Source organism: Sparus aurata, chromosome 23, assembly GCF_900880675.1.
Source record: "Sparus aurata chromosome 23, fSpaAur1.1, whole genome shotgun sequence".
NCBI classification, from domain to species: domain Eukaryota; kingdom Metazoa; phylum Chordata; class Actinopteri; order Spariformes; family Sparidae; genus Sparus; species Sparus aurata.
The window spans coordinates 21,102,276-21,125,549 of NC_044209.1; the positions used below are offsets into that span (position 1 = coordinate 21,102,276).

Below are 23,274 nucleotides of genomic sequence, written 5' to 3' on the forward strand. Positions count from 1 at the left end.
CACACATTTATTTTTGTACTTTTGTTGTACCTTCTCAAAATAATGACGTGGGTGTAGCTGCTCAGGTATTATATTGTATTGTTCAACCTGAACTATGATTATCATGTTATTAGATGATATATTGTCATAAGGCACAGGTGCTGTCCTCTCCTGGCTCCTCCATCAGTGTGTGATCAATGTCAGCCAATTTTGTCTCTGCACAACCGCAGATAATGTTGTTTTTTTTAATGTTTGTTTAGGTTCAATTTTCTATTTCTGACTAGTCATAACTCTCTGGTTAGGTTGAGGGAAACATCCTGGTTTGGCTTGAAATACCTGTTTTTGATCACAGATGATCACAGATGGAGACTTCCAGTAAAAAATACCCGGTTTTGACACCACAAAAAAAAAAAATGCCTGGAAATGTTCCCATGTGTCCTTAAAAATATCCAGCGGTGTGACTCAAGTTGCAGTCGGCCATTTGGCAGCCGCGTTGGTTATGTAACAACGCCACCTCCATCCCTCCACTTCCTGATGTGAGAGATGGCTAATAATAATGACATCTTTATTCGTATGGCGACGTTAATAACAGTTCCAACGTGCTTTAAATGCAACACCATAACAAAGTAAATATAATCTGAATATAAACAGCAGACAGGGTAACACACGTAAATAAAATCTGGATTAACTGAACAAAGCTAAAATCATCTAAATCAAGTTAAAAGCAGCTATAAATGTGTTTTGAGAAGTAATAAGTGTATTGCAGTGTTGCAGAAACATTAACTGCTGACATTATATTTTGACGACAGAGCTGATATGAACGGTTATTGCTTCTGATGAGCAGGCGCCCTCCAAGGTAGCCTCGGCCTCCAGCGTACGAATATGTGTGTGAGTGTAAATGTGTGAATGCTGACTTGTTTTGTGAACAGGGACGGCATGATTACACATTTTATAGATCATTATATAAAAAAAAAAACGTGTCAGTCACAATAAGTTGGTCGTCGTGAATGTTCATTATTAGGATATCTTCACTTGTAAAACCTGTCTAGCTTGCTGATTTTCAGTCCTGTGTTTATTTTGAATACTCTATGCTTTTCAACACGGCTGGTGGCATGGTGTACAAATATCCTCCACGAGAACAAGTTTAAATCGCAAGTACGTGAATATTAATTCCAAATACGATCCCAAACTAAAGACTGACAGGGAGATGAAGTGACCATCGTTCATCTCATCTCTGCAGGGGTGCACAGGTGGCGTCGCTTACCAGCTGACAGCAGTTACAGTTAGCAGCAGTTAGCGGTTACCCTGGTGATATGCTGCCCCCAAATTTGGAGTTTGAATTCAACAGGTGGCTGATTCCTACATATTGCATCTTTAAGCTTCTTGTGTCGTGTCCCATCTATGATGCAAGTGCACGATTAAAGTGGTTCCAGTTTGTTTTAGTGCAATTTTTATGGTTTTAAGAATATTGTGATGATTATCAGGCTAATGTTGTGAATCACAATTATGTTGGAGAGGCTTATTCTAACTCGAAAAAATATCATCCCATGCCTGTGTTGTAAAGCGCTTTGAGTGGTTAAAAACACGACAAAGGCGCTATATAACTGCAGTCCATTTAGCATTTTCAACATGGACATTAATGTGTACACATACACATACAGCTTCTGCCCTTTTGACATCTGTCTGTGATAATCCCGTCTCATTTTAACAATTAAATGACACCATGGTAATTTTTCTGATTAAATTTTTAATTAAAATACGAATTTATCCACAGATTAAAAATGAAAGGCAGAAAAAGCAAAATGTAGCTACAATCAGGCACCAATGATACATGTTATTTTCATATTTTTAACAATTGCGATAACGCAACAATAACATTATTTACTGATCATTATTTAATATTTATTTATTCAACCGAAGACGGGGCGGGCCGGAGCAGCCCACCGAAGACATTCATGGATTCTCCATTATAGATAACTGAGTAAAGACCAAAGGTGATCCTACCCCACCCTCCCCCGCCCCACCCAGCTTGATACTCCTCTCACTACCTCACAAGAAACTGAAGATTCAAAATTAAAATAAAAAAAATAATTTGCAAATGTCCACAGGAAGAAGCAACACTAATTCAGTCAGAAATCAAGAGTAAGAATAGAGTGGTATTTAATATCAGACAAGCTAGCTGTTTGAGTGGAAGTGGGTGGAGTGATTGACCACACACACACACACACACACACACACACACACACACACGCACGCACGCACGCACACACACAGACACACACACGCACACACACATACATACACACACACACACACACACACACACAAGTACTTTTTATATAACCATTAGCCCTGAAAAGACAGACGACGAAGCTGGTGCAAAGAAAACAAGATGAGCCGTGTGCTGCAGCGACAGCATCGGGCTACGGTTCCACGGAGTAGCCACGAGACACGAAAGACACACAGATATGGTATGAAAACGAGTGTTAACAAGAGTTAAGACATCCCACCATGGCAGTGGTGGACATGGCTTGGCGAGACATTCCGGCACTTGTGATTGGAGATTTTCTTGATATAAGGGTGTTTTTTTTGTTGTTTTTTTTAAGGTGGGAGTGACTAAGGCAGGACACTTCATTCACAAAAAAAAACTACCATTGTGGTGCTGCTTTGAATCTGCACCAGAGGACAAATGAATACAAGCGGGGTGCCCCCTCAGCACCCACGAGGAAGAAGGAAAAACAGAAACGGGAGGACCGGGTCAGACGTGTACGGTCGGGGTACGGTGGCTGAACCAGATCAGGGAGGAAGTAAACGTCTTTGGAGTGTACTCTATCGCTGTGACATGAGTGTGGCAACATCGATAAACTGTCGTGTTTAAATATGGCAACTTCTCCACCAGCTTTTTAAGGTCTGGGTGATAAGAAAGTGGAGGGCGAGAGACTCGTAACTTCTGGATCTCAGCGTGAAATCTAGAAAAGTAAAAAGCAGTGGGTGAGATTAAGGTAGGAGGAAACCCTGACACTGCACATGGGGGGACAATGACATTAGACCCTGTTTAAGACTGCAGAGGACAGACATGACGGACAACAGCTCTACCAGAGGGGAAGTTGAGTCATACAGATCACAATCATAAGATTCACAATCATAACAATTACTGTCCTCGTGCTGTCAGTTTAGAAATCCATGATATTCATGCAGTATTAACATAGGAAACGAAAAAAATAACAGACCAATAGTATTTTTTTTCTAAACATAAATAAATTGCAAGAAGAAGTAGATGAGAATGGCATCTGGCAGTCGATGTGTTTCTTTACATTGTACTGGGATGTAAACAGATTCTTTTGTCAGCCTGACTGGCATGGCCCCAGACCCACACACTTCAGTTCCTTCTGACCTGAAACCAGAACCTCCCCCCCTCCCCGCCCTTATCTCCCTCTGTCCTCAGTCCGTCCAGTCGCCTCCTTGCCTCAGCGGTGTGATGTTCAGCGGATGTAGACGTCTCTCCCCCAGTCGTCCTGGTTCTTGTTGCGGCTCATGTTGGCCCCCGTGTCCACCGGGTCCTGGCAGTAGCGCTCCCTCAGCTTGGCACGTCCATGCGTCTGCGTCTGGCTCGGCATCGGGGGGTGGTTCAGGTTCTCCTGGTCTGGCTCGGCGCCCTCGTCTTCCCAGGAGGCCTGTCTGCCGTGATGCTGTGCCAGGTGGAGGCGGCTGCCGCCACCTCCCCGGTACGGCTCGGGCTCTTCATAGGGGTCAGTCTCAATGTCCATGCAGGAGTCTCCTGCTTCGGTGTAGGCGGAGTCCCGGCTTCCCTGGGTCTCCGAGTCGAAGGTGTCTTGCCGTGACAGGCCCCGCCCGCTGCTTCCCCGTAGCTGGCCACGGGAGGAGCGCATGTACGTTTGCTGCTGCTGCTGCTGCTGCTGAGGTTTCCCTCCCAGGTCTGTCTGATAGTCATGCAGGGTGCCACTGCCACCGCACTCTGTCAGAGGCCCCTCTCGCTTCTGCTCGCCGTGCACCAGGTACGGCCCCTGCAGCCAGCCACAGCCATGCCACACAGCGACCATGCAGAGACACAAACAGCAGAACAACCAGACGGGTCAGTCGTTAGTCAGCAGGGTTAGCATGAGGCAGGACATACAAGACAGGACGTCAAAAAAAACAAAAAAACAACCCACAGTATGAGATGTTTCAGCTTAAAGACTTAGTTAAAGCATTAGTGTTCATGGCTGACATGCACGAACAAATACATTCATCACTCTATTAATCAAACAATCTATTTCTCTTCAAATCATGATACCTACCTGCAAACACACAAACACACTCGAGCAGTTTTTTTTTTTTTTAAGAAGCAGACTGAAAAAAATCGACCATCACAACAGTGCCACCTTCTGGCAGATTGACCTCATGGCAGAAAAAAAAGCAGCAATATCGCCATTAAATCTAACTGAAGAGGCAGGATTTTACATAAATTAAGAACAGATCTGAAGTGCAGTTGTCTCTCTTTTGTTCGTCTTGGATTAATTCACCTGCCTGAATAAAAAATGTTAGAAGGAGATAATAAAAAAAACAAGTTTCCAGCCATTTTGGTGCAATGCTGTCGCTCAGGTGCCGTACAGTTAAAGACATTGTGCAACTCATCATCATCATCATCGTCATCATCGATGGGCAGCCAGTACTAACTTAGCAAATTAGTACTTTGCTGTTATTAAAAGATTAAACCGGACAGAGTGTTAGCAGCAGCCTCCACCAAACGAAAGCGTCTCTGTTTTGAAGAGGCGGACATGACTTGCTGTTTTCAGGGGCGGTGCCATGGCAACACGGAGGAGGACGGCAAACTGGATTCAGCCACCCGGAGAAGAAAAAAAAAAACAAAGTGCAGGAGAAAAAGGAGGCCACGGAGCCAAAGAGGTGATGGTGGGGTCAGCTGATATCATTTTACTCTTGGTTACAGCGAAATGGAGGAGGGGGGCCACGAGAAGGGCCTTATGGGTAATTCCTTTAGTCCAGTGTGGTTTGAGTTGCTCTCACAGTTTAAGCAGTGCAGGGGAAGTAAACACCGACCTGCCCAGATGCAGACTAATTTTCTCTTGTGGGTGTCGTTAAACTAGCCGAGTTGGCTTCTGACTTACATGTAGATTCCCTGCATAGGTGAGTGTGTGTGTGAACGTGCACCTGTGTTGTGTTTCTATATACAGCACGAACATGATTTTTAATGCACTTTTCCTTCAGGGTTGCAGGGTCGAGGTCGAGTTGCCGGAGTTGTGTGTCACCCCCCCCCCCCCCTTTCCGTCGCTCCGCTGGACTTCAGAGAGCATGTTCTTCGTCTTTCCCCTCAGTCGCTACGGCACCGTCCATGTCAGGCCACAGATCCATATTTCTGCGCAGGGAGGTGAGCACCTGTACCTGCAGGTTGGAGACGGGCTCGGGGGAGGCGGCCAGGGCTGCCGTGGCCATGGTGCGGTTGAGCAGAGGGTTGGGAGGGTTGCTGCTCGGCGGGTGCGTCGCCTTCCAGTACGCCTCCAGGTAGTCGGCCAGGTGCTCGCAGGCGTCCTCCAGCTGGTTCTCGTCCAGGATGATGTCGAATAACTCCTGCACATGAGAAAAACGACTGGTTGTTGGTTTTTCTGTGACCAAACTAATGGGTTTTGTTTTTGTCTTGTTTGAAGAGAAATTCTAGGTACTGAGCAGAACTCACGGGTGGGCACTGGGCCAGCTTGTCTGCTGCCACCATCTGCACATTTAGGTGTTTAGCCTGGGACTTCCCCCTGGATTTGATGAGCCTCTGGAGGACCTGCAGGGAGACAACAGATGAATCATTTACCGAGACATCAATTATTCATTCGGCTGTGCGTGCCCGTTTTTTTTTCTCATTAATCTTTTATTTTTTTCTCTCATTAATTTTCTCACAATGAACCAAAATAATTTGGACAAATTCAAAGGTGCACAGTGGAGCGTTTGACCACTAGCAGCGCCACGGAGCAGCGATCATATAAGCTGGCTCGTGTTTTTGTTTGTGTCGCGCACAAACATAAAACGTGTGATTCACATCCTGCCGTTGGTTTCATGCTGTTCAGCAGCTGGCGATGGTAACACACCAGCAATCACTGTAGTGTACCAACGGCTAGCAATAATATCGTTGTGTGATCATCTAATGTAAACAATTCTCTTTAACCAGCTTTGCAGATTTCACTTCAGTTTGCGTACTTTCGTGTACTTTTGTTTGTTTAGAAAACTCCCTGGAGCACCTTTAAAGTTATAAATATTCAACATTTAAGTCCTTGTTGATTTGGCGACACATCTGCAAGTGTGGTTTGACACCACAGGTCCCAGAAGTCTGGAGGCAGCAACGACTTCTGGAGCTACTTTTTTATTAAATACAACAGAATGGCAGGCTTTGTATCTGTTGACGATGCAACCAAGATAATGCTGCAGGGCAGCGTACTGTAAATAAACAATTTGATTCCAGGGAAGGAATGGCGGAATCACTACTGACAACTGAAACATCTATATAGACATTACAGAATATAAAACCTTCTTCAGACTGCCAGGCCAGATCTGACATTTGGCATACCCTGATTGAATCTCGATTGATTCGATTTTTGCAAATTGGATCCAAACCACATTTGAACATGATTTGAAGTTCGATTCAAATTGTATTTGAACAGACGCGTCTTGTCTCAAACAACAGTTCATGGACAGTTTTTGCTGAAATAAATTGTTCGGAGACGACGGCTCGCTATTTCTCATGCTTCTGCGTTGGAAAAGCATTACATAGTTACTGACGCCTACGTCATTACCAAAGCAACTAATGCTGATAGGCTGGTGATGTTTGGACACAAAAAAACAGATCTTTCAAGTAACGCTTATATAACAAATAATAGTGTCGATAGTTTGTCGTGATTTCCCTGCAGTCTGAACAGTACTTTCAAACGCTGCCACCGACAATAAAGAGTAGAAAAAGTTGGTTTAAAAAAAACTCTCAGGTCATCTGTCATCTGACATACCTTAGGTGAGGCTATTTTGATATAGACAATGATGGGAGCCAGGGAGGTCTTTGCCAGCTGAGACGGGTGGTTGATGGTGTCTGCATCCAGAGCGACCAGCTGGAGGGTGCGGGCCAGCTCGAAGATGCGCTCGATCTCACTCTGCACCTCCGCTGAAGGCCCACAAAGACAAGACACGTCAATACAGCGAGACGATGATGTGAACTCCATCTGTATGTGAACTATGCTTCCTTTACTTTGTGCACAAGTACATAACCAGCGTTAGTACTTAATCATGCATGTCAAAGTTTTAGAAAAAAACATTTCCAAGCGTATGAATTTCGACTGATCACAGTTAAAGTTCCATTTAAGCGCAGCTAAATGGAAGCAGTGCTGCATCCTCATTCTGTCGCAGCCTCCCAACATTCAGAATTCCCTTTTTTTCCTTCTGATCTTTTTTCATTTTGCGGAGGCAGGAGGCACTTAAGAATGAGATGCCTGTGGCACTTGTGTTTAACTAATAATAAGGGCACAATTTCTCACCAAAACAGAAGACAAGAAAACAGAAAGAAAACACCTTCATCAAACAAATAAAGTGGAACGTTAGTTTCTGTTAGCGCTAATAGGAACAGCGGCGTTTTAATCTGCCAGGTGAGTCACTCAGCTCTGCTCAGGACTGCTTGGGTGTTTTGTTTTCATTGTTCCTCAACAACAGCCGAGAACCCCTTGTTATTAAGCATTTCGAGTAGAGTTCCCCACACTTTTTTTTCTCTTTATCAGCCTGTTGACGTGTAAAGGAGAGAGATTAAAACGGGAGACCAGAATGTTCCTCGCCTGTCTGGTCAAACCTCAGCGCCTCCGAGGTGTTCGCGCTGCCATCCCAGTGGCAGAGAGAGATAACGGGGGGGGGGGGGGGGGGGGGCAAGGCAATCTGCGGAGAGACGGGCCTTGCACACGGTTTAGCAGCCTCCAGAGGACTGAGGGATAGAGACGTAAAGCTGGAGGCAGAAAACAGAGCCTCCGCAGAGCGATAAGAGATGTTAACTTTAACTCATATAGAGAAATAGCAGGAACGGTTTCCATTAACCTCCAAAAAAGACTTTTGCAAAATTTGGATTTGACTGCAGAGAGAAACTTGCACTCGAGCCGTGACTACACAGAGTTGACGGAGTTCGTGAGACGAGGTCCGGCCTCTGTAGAGCACATTCTCGGACGCGGCTGCACACATGTATAGACTATGGAAAGCAGTGTACACAGGTCACAAAATGGAAAGTATCAGCTTCCCTCGTCTGGTTGCAGGTACCAGCCGCCCTGCCACCCTCCCACGGATCTCTCGTCCCGCTTTACTTTAGCGATTCTTGTCTTTTTTGTTCGAGACACCAGGCTGTCACACAGAAGTATGAGGAACAGAGAAACTGACAGGCAAGCAGACAGGCAGACAAACGATGTATGAGCAGATGATGAATCAAGTGAGGAGAAAAAAAAAGGGAGGGGGAGGGGAGGAAGGAGAGAGGCTTCATTGTTCGGTTGCAAGGAGAAGCATACGTACCCAGTACGTCTGAGTCAAAACAGGGAGAGGAGAGCAGGTGGGGCGAGGAGAGGATGGACGGGTGAAGGGCAGAAAAGACAGGATGAAGAAAGAAGAGAGGAGGCCAGATCAGACTCAAGCAGTCAGAGCAGGTAAAAAAAAGGGAGATAAAACTTGACACTTTCAGCTCTTGATGATGCACAACAGCTCCTACGCGACCTTTTTCTGCCTTCGTAGTCTCGCTCGCTTGATTTTTACAGATTATTAAATGTGCAACTAGGTTTCTGAGCTGCCTCTGAAAGGACATGTGGTGATATTCCGAAGAGCCAAATATATCTTCAGCGCCATCGTGCTCCGTTGTTTTCCAAAAACTATAAAACAACACATCGGTGAGTCACAAAATGTTCCTTTGTTACAGAGAAACACTTGAGTATATTTAGAGCCGATCCCACATAGAACGTCCTGCTGCCGTGAATACGCTCTAGTTGAAAATAGTCTATCTATCTATCTATCTATCTATCTATCTATCTATCTATCTATCTATTTATCTATCTATCTATCTATCTATCTATCATAACAGAAACACATTCAGAGATATGGAACACAGATAGTGAAAGGTATTTAAGATGGATGTTTACCAACATGATGGGATGAACACAAATCTTTTATTTATTTTTTTTGGACTTGGTCATCTGTCGAATAACAGATAAATTAAGATTCTTACTGATTACTTTTCAGCCAACAGATATCACCACGAAACTTCCCCAGTTGATGACTTACAATTTGTATTGCAAATGAAGCATTATCTCGTTCAGTACACTCTGGTTGTCGTACATTTCCAGAATAGAAATTTGAACATCGGATGAAGCCATCTTGTTTTTTCAATGAGCGAATTTTGAATACGTCTTTTTTTTTTTTTTTTTATCTCTCCAGAAATCAGAAAACGCTGTCAAAAAATGCAAATTGTTCTACAAATCAGATGACGAATAATTAATAAACAAACCCATCTGCAAAAAAACAAAAAACAACAACCTTTGAGTATAGATAGGAAGAAAGTTTGGTGTATATATGTGCTAATGACAGTGCTACTTTCTGACTGAGAGTATGAGAACAATACTAACTTTAGATATCACCATGTCAGCTTGATTACTTACATTTTTTCAGATATTTTGTTTTCAGGGCCGTCCATAACGATAACTATAATCATAACCATAGTGGCGACAATGTGAGCGTCCACACTCATCAAAGATAATGTCGCGTGAACAAAATAAATGGCTCTTTTTCAGCGTGGCGTGTTGCGGATCTGAGGCGTCTCTGTGCCGTCTTACCCAGGCTGGAGCGGGTACTGGAGCGTTCAATGATGGTGTGTTTGCTTGGGTTGTTAAGGACCGAGCGTTTGGCCAGAGAGATGTCCGCCGTCACCCGCGTGATGGATATCCTGAAACAGCGATCCGGTTAGTAAACAGAGAGCACTTAAAGCAGAAGCTCGATGTGGGTAACAGACGCTCTCATTCTCACCTGCCCTCGAACTTGTGTTTCAGGAAGTCAAAGAGCGCTTTCTGCATCATGTCTGTCACCTAAAGGCAAAATGTCAGGTGTGAGACGGGGATACTGGGGACGTGAAGTTTCAAACGAGCTAATTTCTCCTCCTTACCTCGTATCCTTTGAGTGACGGCCCGACGAGGATGATGGGTCTCATGGAGGGGACCACGTCATAGGGCGGGACATGCTCCATCTGAGCCGGGGGAAAGTTCCCATCAGTTCCACAAATCTCACAGCAGACGTACAGTTACACATAAATCAATATCGGCTCAACACAGATGCCCTCTCTCCCCTCTGTGAGTGCTCAGATTGATGGATGGTGGGGTTTTAGACGCCCGGACTCCATTCGTTTTATTGACCGCCTAAGAATGTTTTTCAGAGGCAGGGATCAATTTCTTCAGTGAAAGCAGCCACTTCTATTTCTTAGTCTGCTGTCTCACATAATTAAAGTGTCCATAATTAAACCAGACGCCGGGGTGTCAGGAGAGCTCTCGTGATTACACTGCTGCCCTAACACAGACGTCGTACTTCACACTCCTCTCTTTTTTTGTTAAGCATCAGCGTTCGGTGCGAACTGTCGAGTTTTTCGCTGCCAACAATTGTTGCAGTACAAGAAGAAGACGCACTTTTTAGATTTGTGCTTCAGCTGTTGCTTATTTTAAGAAACTCTTTCATCCCAAACCTATCCTTTATGTTGGAAATTCAAAAGAAATACATTTTTTCTTAATAAATCTGTCACAACTTCATTTAAACCTTTAGCCCTATTTGCACGGAACTAGGGGAACTTCAAAAGACCCTTTAACATCACTATTCCTGTTTGAATTTGACTCAAATGTATTTAAATTGTCCCTGGATATGACGTCCAGTTCTCGACGTAACATAAGCATTTCATAATTCTGCATCTGTTCTTCAACAGCCACATTCATAGTACAGTTTAGAGTGGATGTGCCCACTTTCTGCATGTGTTACGAGCATAAATACACATTTGCAGCTCATTTAGATCGAGTGACAGATGCTTTGTGACTGTGCTTAAACGTCGCTCTTAAATGTCAATATAGCCGATCTCACAGCACAGCTGTTGACTGCTGCTCAACATATTTTGAGCTGCGTTTACATTTCTTACTTATTTAGTTGTCTGACAACAGAAAACAGATGTTTGAAAAGAAATACGTGCTGATTTGCATGCGACTAATACATCACAGGACCTCAGTTTTGGAGATATATAGCAGAAAATTACAGACACATGTTTACGATCATGGACAACCTCAGAAATTATCTCACATTCTAAGAGGTGCCAAGGCAAAACTGGTCGAGTGCAGATAGGGCTATTTACAATTAGGAGCTTTTGGTAAATTTAGAATCAAGATTTTCACCTGGATTTTTAATTTCCTCCATCTAAAGCCCGATTTGCACGTGACAAATATTACCAGGGGACCTCATGTGAATTAGAAATGAGTACCCAACATTTGTGATGCGTGTGGCGCAACTGTTTAGTTGTCTGACAACAGAAAGAAGCTCCCAGAAATGCAGATTCTTGAAGGACTAACTGACCTCAGCGTATGATGAAATATGGGAGGCAATATGCGGTGGAGTGTTTACTTTTAAAAATTACAGACTTGGAAGATTCACACAGAAATAAGGTCAGCGGCAACCTTGGAAATGATTACAATTACGAGAGAACTCCAGGCGATGCTAGTCTCCTGCCAATACGGCTGTTTAGACTAAATATAGTGAAACGACTGTGAGCGTTTGGTATATTTATAATCAGCTTTTCACCTGCATTTTTCATTATTCTATTTATTTTCCTATTTCTATAAACCCATGCGTACATTCAATGACATCAGGATATTTTTCTGTACCTTTATATAAAGCGCCCTATAGGCCCACATACTGTAGTCTGTGTCTTTCCTCAAGCCATTTACACTTAAACCCGATGACCAACACTGAGACTTATACAGAGCGCCCACACACGAGCACGATCCATATTGTGGCGCATGAACTCTAAGCTTGTTTGTACATTATGAATCATGAATGATTCATCCATGAGGACGCCATAAGCATTTGTTATCTATAGAAACGGCCTTTTTTCTCAGTGAGAATGGGGTGAAAACACTCTCACGTCCTATATACTCCGACAACAGTGAAATTGGACGTTTCTCTTTTTTCAGATCTGTATTCTGAGCACGCCTCCTCCTCTGTGTGTGTGCCGTGCTGCTCTTCAGGCAGCAGATAGTGCTGGAGTGCCCTGCTCCACTACATTACGTTACATAAAGCAGAGCAACGGAAGCTCATTTCACCTCATTTGTATTCAGCGGAGCTAAAAATACATATTTTAAAAGTTTCCAAATGGCTCTTGTCTCTAAAAGGGCAGAGCGGGAGCACTGAGCATAACAGTAGTGCTCATTGGTTTTGTATAACATGACAGCAGAGTACAATCTAGTGCGGTGAGTAACCAGGAGGGCGGTGCTCGTAATATAGATCTGGATGATAGTTCAATATTGTGGGTTATTTGCCCTCTATACGATACGATTCTTCTACAATAGGCTACTAATATTTAGACACTGTGTCTCACAGTTGTTTATAATGAATGGAGCAGAGATACTTAACATTATCGACGAGTTTCCAGGGGAGGTCACTGCGGCTACAACGGAAATTATTATGGGTGATGACTAATCATAAGATCTGATTCACCTGTGGCTCTTTCAAGGCTTTCAACTACTTCCTCGCTAACATTAATGTTTGATATTGTTACAACATATGAAGGCATACATTTATTCTAAAAATATCAAAACACATCTTGGGCAGATTTATTTAAAGCTGGAGGTGAAACGCACTGGATGTAATCAAGCGGCAGTGTTAGCTAGGATGTGGCGGAATGCTAACATTGGCTAATAGGTCGTCAAATATGTTGTTTCGCTGTGAAAGATGGACTGAGTTCCCTCCACATTTTTCAGTACCAATGGTCTTTTGAGTTGCTAATCAGTCAGGAAGTGGTGAAATGATAATGATTTGTCAGACATTTGTGCCTCCCACCTCAGCATGATGTCAGAGGGAGAGGGCCACCGTATTAACATGGGCAGTGGCATTAACACGAGTTTTTAATGTTGAAATATTAGGGCTCTCGTTTGTACTATTTACATTAAATGAAATATTATTAATGCCTGAATTAGCTTTAAAAGGCCAAAGAATTTCAGGACTTATTGGAAAATATTGAAAAATGTTATTCGAATTGGTCTCAGTTGGATAAACATTAGCGTAGGTTGGCATGTAAACTTCTCAAATCTGATGTAAGGCTTTGATACTTGTTGTCCATGTTTCTCACTTCCCCTAACATAACATGTCTCGGGTTCTGCAGCCTTGACGCGTGATTCAAATTGTGCTGAAAAGCATAAAAACAGCTGATCGCGGGCTACCGCCACTCAAATCATCCGTCATAAATGGAAATGAAAGCGTGTCAGGATGTGTTACTCTGACTAACAGGGTCTGGGATGAATCTGCACCTGCATCTGAGTGCTGACAGCCGTGATGCAAGCTCTGGGGGAAATGACACCGCCGCTTGCAAATGGTCATGTGGATATTTTCAATTCGGATGTATGACAACGCTGATTTCTTACCACCAGAGGAGGGAAAATGTCAGACAACAGTGGACGAGGAGTGAAAGTGTTAGAGGTTAGTGTTGAGAACGAAACACAACTCACCGACTTCTGTTTCTGTTTAGCCGGACCACCTACGGCATCATTCCACACACAAGCAAGAAGAGACACAAACAAAAAAAAAAGGCACAAAAACACAAGAGCACAGTTAGTTATCGACAGGTTAGGATTAGACGGGGATTGGGAGAGGAGCTGCCTATTGATTGATTGATTACAGAAGAGATTACGAAGCGGCAGCAGCCATTTCAGAGTTAGTTCAACGCCTCTCCCGGCTGACAAGCACAGAGAAACAAACGTCCAAACATATCTCAGCGTAACCATCACGGCTGGAGCCTGAGGGGCCAAACGGTGTTAGATTCAGGAGCAGCGGGGACGGTTCAGTTAGTGAGAGACGGAGAAGGGAGGAAGACATTAGACTTCTCGGAGGAGTAGGGGACAAATGCGGGAGGGAGGCAGGGAGGGAGGAGGTGAGCGAGGTGTCCTGGGCCCCTAATGTTACCTTCTTAAAGAAGGGCAGTCGGTGGGCGTTGGCCTGAGGGGATGTGACGCTGCCTGACATGCCCTTGGAGGAGCGAGGGTCACCCTGGAACTCAGGGGGCTCCTCAGCATCCAGGTCGAGGGGGTCAACGTCAAAGGACACATTGGACATGTCCACGTGAGCTGATGAAGGGGGGGAGGGCAGGCGGTGAGAAGAGAAGAGAAGAGAAAGAGAAAGAGAAAGAGAAAGGAGCCAGACAAGGCAAAGCAAAAAAGGGGGAAGAGTAAATAGAAGACAGAATATGATAAAGAGGCATGGAGGAAATTGCAAAAGATGGCATACAGTGAGATCAGAAAAAGGTGGCACAGTATGATTTAAAAACTGGAAATAACATTGATAAGAGTTTGAAAAAGAACACGTCAGATTATGATGGAGCAAAGGCACAGATGTGAGGCGTCATAACACGAAGGAGAGAATGAATTCAGTGTGACGAGGAGCAACAAAGGTTGAAGTGTGGATGAGGAGGAAAGCGGTTGATGGGAGAGAAGGAGTGAAGCTGAGAGGGGAGCTGGAGGGGGGATGGGATCAGGTGTGTCAGGATTATGTTGGTGATGCAGGTGTGGTTGGTTACGGAGGGGTTGGGGGGGTCAGACAAGTCCGGCGGGTGTTTCTTTGGTGATTTGGCGAGATATCCTTTCTCGCTTTCATGAGATCGGAGATGATTGAAACCACTGTCAGTTAAATATACTGGAAGCAGAGAGGAAACAGCCAACCTGCCAACAATCATCAATAAAGCTCACTAATTAAAGGTCCAGTGTGTGGAGTTTAGGGGTATCTACTGGTAAGAACTGATTTATTTATTCAGAATTATGTATCTATCAAATCTATCATGTTGCAAACCTGTGTTGTATAATGACAAATTAATCACCTTGAACAAAAAAAGTGTTATATTAAGTATCTGGCACATGACAGCCTGTAAAAATAGGCTTTTGCAGATGTAACGTGTTAATTAATCAGCTTTAGCAGTGCTGGCAGGTGGATTTGTTACCTTTGGGCGCAGCTGGCTGTTTCCCCCCTGGTTATCACTCTTTGTGCTAAGCTACTGTGAGCTAACAGTAACAGCTGGAGGCGAATAAGTGTATGTCTTTGCTCTCAGTCAGATGCGATATCTGTTATACATCTGCTGATCCCAGTTCAGTGGCGCTGCTCGATTAACACAAGTCAATCAGAGTTGTTTATTTTTCCCATGTTTGCGCTTTCTTCTCTCCCGCTGTCTGTCTTGGATTATCGAGCAGCAGTCCTGTGTCTTCCTGGCGACGCACGCACACACAAGTCAGACATACTTATCAAGTTTAATGAGTGCAGTCCGTCCTCGGCTCTATTTCAGGCCGGTCTTGTCTGCTAATGACAGACCTCCAAAGACATCTCTCACTTCGCGGAGCAATCCGCTGAGAGTCATCCGTGATTCATCTTCATGCCTGACTAACCAGCCAATTAAAATCTTCATCTAAATATCAGCCGCCTGTCTCATCTCGCTCGGTCAGGATCACACACACGCGCCCACACACACACACGCGCGCGCGAACAAATCACTATTTTGCCAGTTGACTGGGAGACCCCGTTGACCTCACCTGTGCCAGGTGGAGTGGGCCTGCGCGTTCCTGTGGCAACATCCAGACTGGAGCTGCCTCCAGATTTACTGTAATGAGAAGAATAGTTTGTTTTAAAAAAAAGAGAGCTAATGGTTAATGGGGAAGGAAACAAAACTCAGCCAGGCAAATGTGTAATTGTAAGGTGTATACATCTGGAACGTACGTATCACCACGGCTTAAATCTTTCGGGGTATGATGACATTAAATGACTGAAACCTGCAGTCGATCAGGGGTTCAAAGTTGTGTTTTTGTGGAGGTAGCATTATGAACTCAAGAGTATGTCATTGTGTGATGTATATACTAAATTTAAAAGATACATATTACGCTCATTTCCAGGTTTATAATTGTATTTTGGGTTACAACTAGAATAAGTTTACATGATTTAATGCTTAAAAAAACACATCCGTTTTCTCATACTGTGCAGTGCAGCAACATTGTATTCCCCCCGTCTGAAACGCTCTGTTTTAGCGCCTGTCTCTTTAAGGCCCCTCCTCCAGAATGCCCAGACTGCTCTGATTGGTCAACTCACACACGCCTGAGCCAGAATTTTCACCTTCCAGTAAACTTCACTTCTACTGTGATTCTAGGCATAAATCACGCAAGGGTGATTTCACAACGTCACGGAATTAAAGGCGGGACCACTGACGGGGCGTTTCAGGAGCCGTGTTTTCAGTGGGAGAGAGGAGCACCCGTTGGCTTTTTAACTTCACCTTTTAAACTCACAAGAACCCTCCGTATCTAACACACTGGAGAAGAGGAGAGGGTCTGGACAGGAATAAAAGACTTTGCACTGTACGTCATGACAGCTGCTCGAGGGATTAACATCATGTTTTGTTTGAGGGTAAAAACACGAAGCTTTGTCGCCAAAAAACTTTGCAAAGCATGTCTGTCTGTTTACACTAACGCTGTTACAACACACTGATAAACCAAAGATGGAAATGTTAGAGGTTAGTTAGATGCATTTCTGAGTAATGTTCAGCCTCTGTTTGGGTAACTCGGCTCGTGCTGAAAATCTGCTCTGCTTGTTCTCCAGACTACAATGTGTAGTGTCGAAGTTGTTTAGTAATTCATTTAGATTTCGATTGTTCTTTTCTTTGATGTTATTTATATTCAGAGATGTTAATAATCTGAACATTTGAAATGTTTGGAGGGGCCGCTGGTGGTCTAGAATAAATAAAAATCTGAACCTGAAACTGAAACTTTATGCTATTAGTTTTCTGTTTCTTAAGTTTTCTCCTGCAAGAGGATACCGATAATTTGTAGCAGCATATGAATATATATATATTTATGGCAAAGTAGCTGTTTTGACTTCTTGGTAACTAAAACTGAAGAGAAAAAATATTAAAGAGTGCAAATTAGCTGCTGATTATGTGCAGAATTTCTTTTAAGTAATCAAGAAAGTATGTGATGAAAACACTAAACAGTATCAGGAGTTCCTGCACTGCAAAATGTACTTTAAGCTATGCTATATGTACTATAATCGTACTATTTATTGCAGTATTGATTCTTTGATTCAATCATCAACATGAACAGATACATGTTATTGTGTATTTTTTTTTTCTTCTCTATCTTTGACTACAGAGACCTTTACATACACACTGTAGTTACGTAGAGGAATACATGACTCACCGCAGTGTTTTTGTCTATTTCAGGAAGTTTTACATTGCCTGGTGGGTGAAGTGTGACTCAGGTCTGACCTGTTTTATGAAAGTGGGGTCGTCGGTTGCGATGCTGATAGTGTAGAGAGGTTTTTTTTCTTTTTTTTTTAATGGGTACCTGGAGCTGAGTCGGTTCTGTCTCATCCTCTGTTCCTGCAGCAGGCGGGTGTTCTCCAGTTTGACCGGGCTGGGGATGAAGCCCACCTCACAGCCCTCCTTCACCAGACGTCCGATCCACCAGTCGTTGTTGTACTTCTGCATACAGACCGGCATCACTGTTTTATTAATATGTGTCCAATCCAAACAGACGACTGATTTACTTCCAAGTTCTCGCTGACATTAAAAACTAATGGACTGTATCTTTGAGCCTCATTTTCTCCAAAGATAATTGTCATGCCTAAAAAGTCCATGAGAGTACTCCGAATGACCGAAACCCAGAGAGTTTTGTTAATTTATTTTTTTCCACGTTTTCTTCTATATTTGGAGCACTCAGATCTGCTCTCACTGCAGCTCGTGTTAGTGCTGACTCCCACTCATGGCCTGAGTGTGGTTTAGACAGAAGGAGACAGTGTAATGAGTTGCAATAAAACATGATCTCTCTCATCGCTGCCAATTGTTTGAAGGGGCCAATCTCCCTTTTTTTTTCTCCCTACACCATCCGGGAGCCAATAAGTCTGTTTACTACGTGAAGCGATTCACCTTTACTTGAGGTTTTAAACTACAGGGACCGTTCTCTAAATCCCTGTGTGAAAAATATACTTTACTTACTTCTTTAATGTGCAAGAAGTCTTTGGCTTCGAAGGATATGGCCATGCCCTGCACAGGAACGTCATCGCTGGGGCCGGGGTTGTAACCCACATTTGTCCGCACAGCAAACGCCACCGGTTTGGTCTGCAGCAGAAAAGACATTAGTACACAAGACGGCGCCTCGTCGCAAACACTGAACACAGAGTTCAGCGTCCCCTTGACACTGATGATGAGGTCTGTTGGTGTCAAAAGAAGCTCACGCCACAACGATGACTATTAAAACAACATCGCGCTTAGCGGACCGAGATGCAACAGCTGATCTCTGACCTTTGCTTTCTCGAGTGTGGCGAGGGCCTGCCTGTCGGCCTCCTTCCTCAGAGCCTCGGGGTCCTCCTCCAGGGACACGTCTGAGTCCGACGGCCGGCTGGTGTAGGAGTCTGCAGAGCCCTGAAACGCACAATGAGTTTATATGAAGCGTGTAGTGCAAGACATGTCCAAAAATCAACCTTTAGAGGGAGCAAAAACGTGTTTGTGTCTTCACGGAAAACCTTCATATTCGTCTTTATGTATTCCCGATGTTCTCCTGCTCCTTAACGTCTTGCTCCACATTCACCTGCCCCCAGTGCAAAGGTTGTGGCTCTGCCTCTGCGTCTTCCTTGCGGTCAAAATGTCAAGACCGCCTTGAGAAAAGCGTAACCTACATGGACACAAAGGGGGCCCCCGGCGCTCGCATGAAAGCTGACTCTGTGTAATACGAGGTGAAGAGGATGCATAACAACGGGTCCGACATTTCAGCTGCGGCGAGGGCGAAGTGTCGAGTCTTTTCGCGCAGGTACAACACATTCGGTGTGTGGGCGTGTCAAGTGGAGACGGAAAGAGGTAGAGCGATTAAAAAAAAAAAAAAGAAATGGCCCGAGGACTGTTTATAATATTAGGGCGGGATATAAATTTCACATGAAGTGGCTGCAGTTTCCAACACATCCAGCACTCATACACTGTAACCTGACTCTCTGCAGCTGACCCTCATCCAGACACCCATACCACAATAAAAACCTGAGCCTCCTGCGGGCCCGCGGCGCCGGCCCACTGTACTGTTCAGCAGAGCGGAGCAGTGAGGGAGGCGTCCTGAACTTCTGAAATGTTTGAGTGCTCAACTTATATAACAATCCCACTTGTTCCCTTCTTGCTTGCTTGCTGTTTTTTGTTTTTTTCTTTCTTTTTTTTTTTTTTTCCACTGACAGGCTGCCTGGCGCTTTGTAGGAGGTGCTGACAAGAATGCGGACAGCTGAATGTGCCAGGCAGAAGAAGTGAGTCACTAGGTGTGGGCTTTTTAAAATAGAGGTGAGAATGCGCAAAGATGACATACAGCCATATGTAATGATGATGAAAAACTCCCTGCACATGTGTAGTCGGGGAACACAAGCGAGTCAGCGAGTACAGCGGATCAGCGAGAACAACAGATATCGCTAGACTGGCGCTTGATTATTGAGATTTTTTTATATTGGTGCCAACCACGGCTACAAGGCATCATATTCAGATTATTTGACTGAATTTGGCATGTAATAGATGAGTGGGACCCCTAACCGATCAATTTTGTCTAACAACATTCATTCGCAGTAAAAAGCAATTAAAATCATGATGATGTCACATTTTTGGGGGTCTTTTTTACATATTAACCTTTATCAAAAATCTGCAGGTTCTGTATGTAAATGGGATATTGCACTTGAACATATCGAGATTTTAATAATATTGCAATTTGAGACTAAAACTAACATTTTGATTTGTTTGGGGAAAAAAATGGTTTCAACCCTTTTTTTCTCAATTCAAATAAGGTTTCAACTGTATTATCATTTTAACAGTACGGTACAATAAACCATCTTAGAATATATTAAGGTCTCCAGGTGTTGCAATACTGTATTTCAAAAGAAAAAATCCTCTTAATCAGTTTCAGCGAACCTTAAAGTATGGGTGGACACATGCTTAATAATAATAATAAAATATTGATATAAACTTGAAATACATATATTTTGAACAATAATACATTATAATTAACGCCATATATATACAAACGTACACAATATATTACACATCAATTGTCGACTCCAGCTGCTGGAAGCTACATTAGCACCTAGCGACATAATCACGGTGTGATCCTTGCCATTCCAAAATGTCAAACCTCGAACACTTCATGAGGGATCATATGTCTGATTGTATAAATATGCCGCACAAGAAAACGTACAATGGCTTCTGAGACGTCACTTGTTGTTCTCCCGCCTCCATTTTGTTGATATATGCAATGACGCTGCACTGCTGAGGGTTCAGTTGTGTGATGAGGTGGCATTATGCAACGTTTTCTTTTTTTTTTTTAATTAAGTTTTAGCGGTCAGGAACAGGAAAATCTTAACTGGGTAAATTAACCTTTAACTTTGATTGGAAGCAGCATGAATCTTGGACCTAATTGTAGGCGGACCAGTTGCATTGAGGGTAATGTAGGCGCCGGGTTTTGACACGGAAGAATTCGTTACGGTGGAAAGTTATATCTATTTTGTTTTTCACCGTTTTACGTGAGCGCTCCAAAGAAGTTTTGATACACAGCCCAACTTTTTTTTTCATATATATATTTTTGTGTGACGATGTTTCTAATTTTAAATAAAAGAAATCTGCCCGTTCTAAATTGAAGCTGGGGTGGCCTTGTGGTTAAGATGCACTACATCCCCACACCCCTTTCTCTCGCCTTGTCTCCTGCCACTATCAAATCAATATTCTTTGTGGCATTCCTCAAACACGAACCTTTATCGGAGAGAACAAACAGCCGAGTGAACCTGACGGTCTAAATATATCCAGGGAGAAAAACCTGTTCATATGTGTTTGAGGGAAGCATCTGTGTGCTGTGTTAACGTGTTTGCACGTGCATGTACGTGTGATTAACGCTCCTCCATGCCTTTGATTACCGTCTATGCGTCTCTCTATGATTTGAAATGAGAGGACAAACACAAATGTTGATTCTAGCTCGGCCACCTGTCGCATCGAGGTGCTCTGTGACATGGCAACAGCCCACCGAATGTAGACACTCCCTGTTGCCATAGCTACTCCTTGCGTCCTCGGGCATCCACAAGCCATCCCCACTTCCTGTTTCATTTACTCGAAAAAAACTCGCAGCGGTGCGCCTGCTTCCCACTCAAGTAGGAGGAATGATTCTGCGAGTGGCATGCGGCATCTAATGAGCACAATAACAACCGCCCCCACTCACCGGCTCTGAGTCATCTTCTAAACCATACAGGTGCATCCCAACATCGAGCGCGGACTAAGTGAAGGTTAACCTTGACGGGGAACCCACAGGGACGCTTTTAGACGAAAAACACACCAAAAAAATGACGTCTGAAGCCACCTGGGACCGAGCAGCTCCCTGCAACAGGTCGGTGATGCAGCAAAATGTAAAGCGAGAAAGAGTGGGAGGGTGGGTGATGACTTATGTGTGTGTGTGTGTGTGTGTGTGTGGACAAATGTGTCTCTGAGTCAATCACCCAGTTGATTCACGTCACACACAACCAGAGGGGGAAAAAAAAAAACAGGAAGTCAGGGAAACAGGAACGGGACGGATTCATGGGACTGACCAATGACCTCCCTGCGGCTCGACACACACATTCCCGCCACCTTTTCTTCTTCAGTGTCTCTAATTTAGCTCCTTGCTTCACTTCACATACAGCCCCCTGTTCAAAATAGCTCGGGGCCACCTGACAGCAGAGCTGCATTCCTATTGGTGGTGTCAGACGAGAGACCCCAGCAGTGTCATAGTAACCGTCTCTGCAGCTTGTTACAGGCAGCTGCGTGAGGAGGGAGATAGAAAAGAAAGATATGGGAATCGATAGTAAATAAAATACCCTGAGGGAAAAACAGCGGCGGGGAAATTGCATAAAAGCTTTTCAACATGTGATCAATGAGGTATTTTCTCCCACTGCGAGGCCGTAGCCCGGTCAATTACAGGCTGGGGGGATATCATAGCGATACATATGGGGGAGAAAAATTCATGTTTGTGGTGAGGAAACTGAAACTTTTATACATCTAGGTGGTAAAAAAAACCACAACTTACACTTCCCTTTCACAGATGACAGAAGGCGAGGAGCACGAGGTGAGGCTCCGCAAATATCCAGAAAATGAACAGGCTTTGTTTCTCCTCCCGTTCTCGGCACACTGGCTGCCACCGTGATGAATTTACACCTCCTTAGCATTGGTATTGAATAAATGGAAAGAGGAGGAAAAAAAAAAGGGAGCCACGGAGCGGAGGGGGTGGGGGGGTAATGGAATAAGGAGCGAGGGTGGACCAGGAAAAGACAAGTGCTTTGAATAATGAGGGTTGAAAAGAGTCACCCTGCAGCAGGGAAATGAGCTAACATTGTTTCTTGTGATGCAACGGCGCCTTTTGCAAATGGCTTCGAGAACAAGGGGAAGTTGGTGGAGCAGATTTGCTTTCGGGAGCGTGAAAGTTTGACTATTTCCAGCTTTTCCAAATGTTCTAAATGATCACCACGGTGTTGTCTCACTTTTTAAGGTCAAACAAAAGGGGAGGGGGTAGAAGAAAACAACAGCAACATCGCAGCAGGTGTTTTCAGACTTCACATCGTATGACTAACACGAGAAGATGAAAGAGAAGTGAGAATATTAAATATCCTTTTCCTTATTCGCCCCATCTCTGAGTCTCCTCGGAGCCTCAGTCAACAAATCGGTAAGAAGGAAGGACACAACGTTAGCAGTCAAGCCTCAGCCACGCTGTGTATTCTCTTCACATCCTGAGACAGATTAGCTCAGTGAAAACAGGTACGGGGGGAGAAAGAAAAGTGGAATGAAAGGGGGAAGAAAAAAGGGGGAAAGATGTCGAACAGAGCTGGCAGATCTAGAAACCGAGGAATCACAAAGGACAGATTTCCTGTCTGAAGCTCACGGCCGGCGGCTGTAAATGGCCATATTCTTCTTTCCTGTCACTGCAGCGTCATGGCAACCAGCTGGCCGCCGTGGCAATGACTAGAAAGATGAGTCATGGACCGAACTCGACAGAAATC

General features: G+C 44.1%; 1 protein-coding gene across 6 annotated transcripts in view; it reads right to left on the bottom strand.

The window, feature by feature from the left end:
• Window positions 1–1,705: 1,705 nt before the first annotated feature.
• cacnb1 (calcium channel, voltage-dependent, beta 1 subunit) overlaps window positions 1,706–23,274 on the bottom strand; it is a 37,954-nt gene continuing 16,385 nt past the window's right edge. For 2 of the 6 annotated variants that reach the window (XM_030407575.1, XM_030407579.1), the window contains 13 exons: window positions 18,545–18,664; window positions 18,239–18,361; window positions 17,589–17,725; window positions 15,792–15,859; window positions 14,182–14,342; window positions 10,142–10,222; window positions 10,006–10,064; window positions 9,816–9,925; window positions 8,509–8,517; window positions 6,981–7,132; window positions 5,672–5,767; window positions 5,380–5,565; window positions 1,706–4,004 (listed from right to left, as the gene is read on the bottom strand). In XM_030407575.1, coding sequence (XP_030263435.1) covers window positions 3,462–4,004; window positions 5,380–5,565; window positions 5,672–5,767; window positions 6,981–7,132; window positions 8,509–8,517; window positions 9,816–9,925; window positions 10,006–10,064; window positions 10,142–10,222; window positions 14,182–14,342; window positions 15,792–15,859; window positions 17,589–17,725; window positions 18,239–18,361; window positions 18,545–18,664 — 1,845 coding nt within the window. In that variant the 3' untranslated portion in view covers window positions 1,706–3,461. Of the gene's footprint in view, window positions 4,005–4,121; window positions 5,566–5,671; window positions 5,768–6,980; window positions 7,133–8,508; window positions 8,518–9,815; window positions 9,926–10,005; window positions 10,065–10,141; window positions 10,223–13,727; window positions 13,757–14,181; window positions 14,343–15,791; window positions 15,860–17,588; window positions 17,726–18,238; window positions 18,362–18,544; window positions 18,665–23,274 lie in introns of those variants that run through there. The other 4 variants (XM_030407577.1, XM_030407576.1, XM_030407578.1 and 1 more) reach the window with 4 other exon arrangements.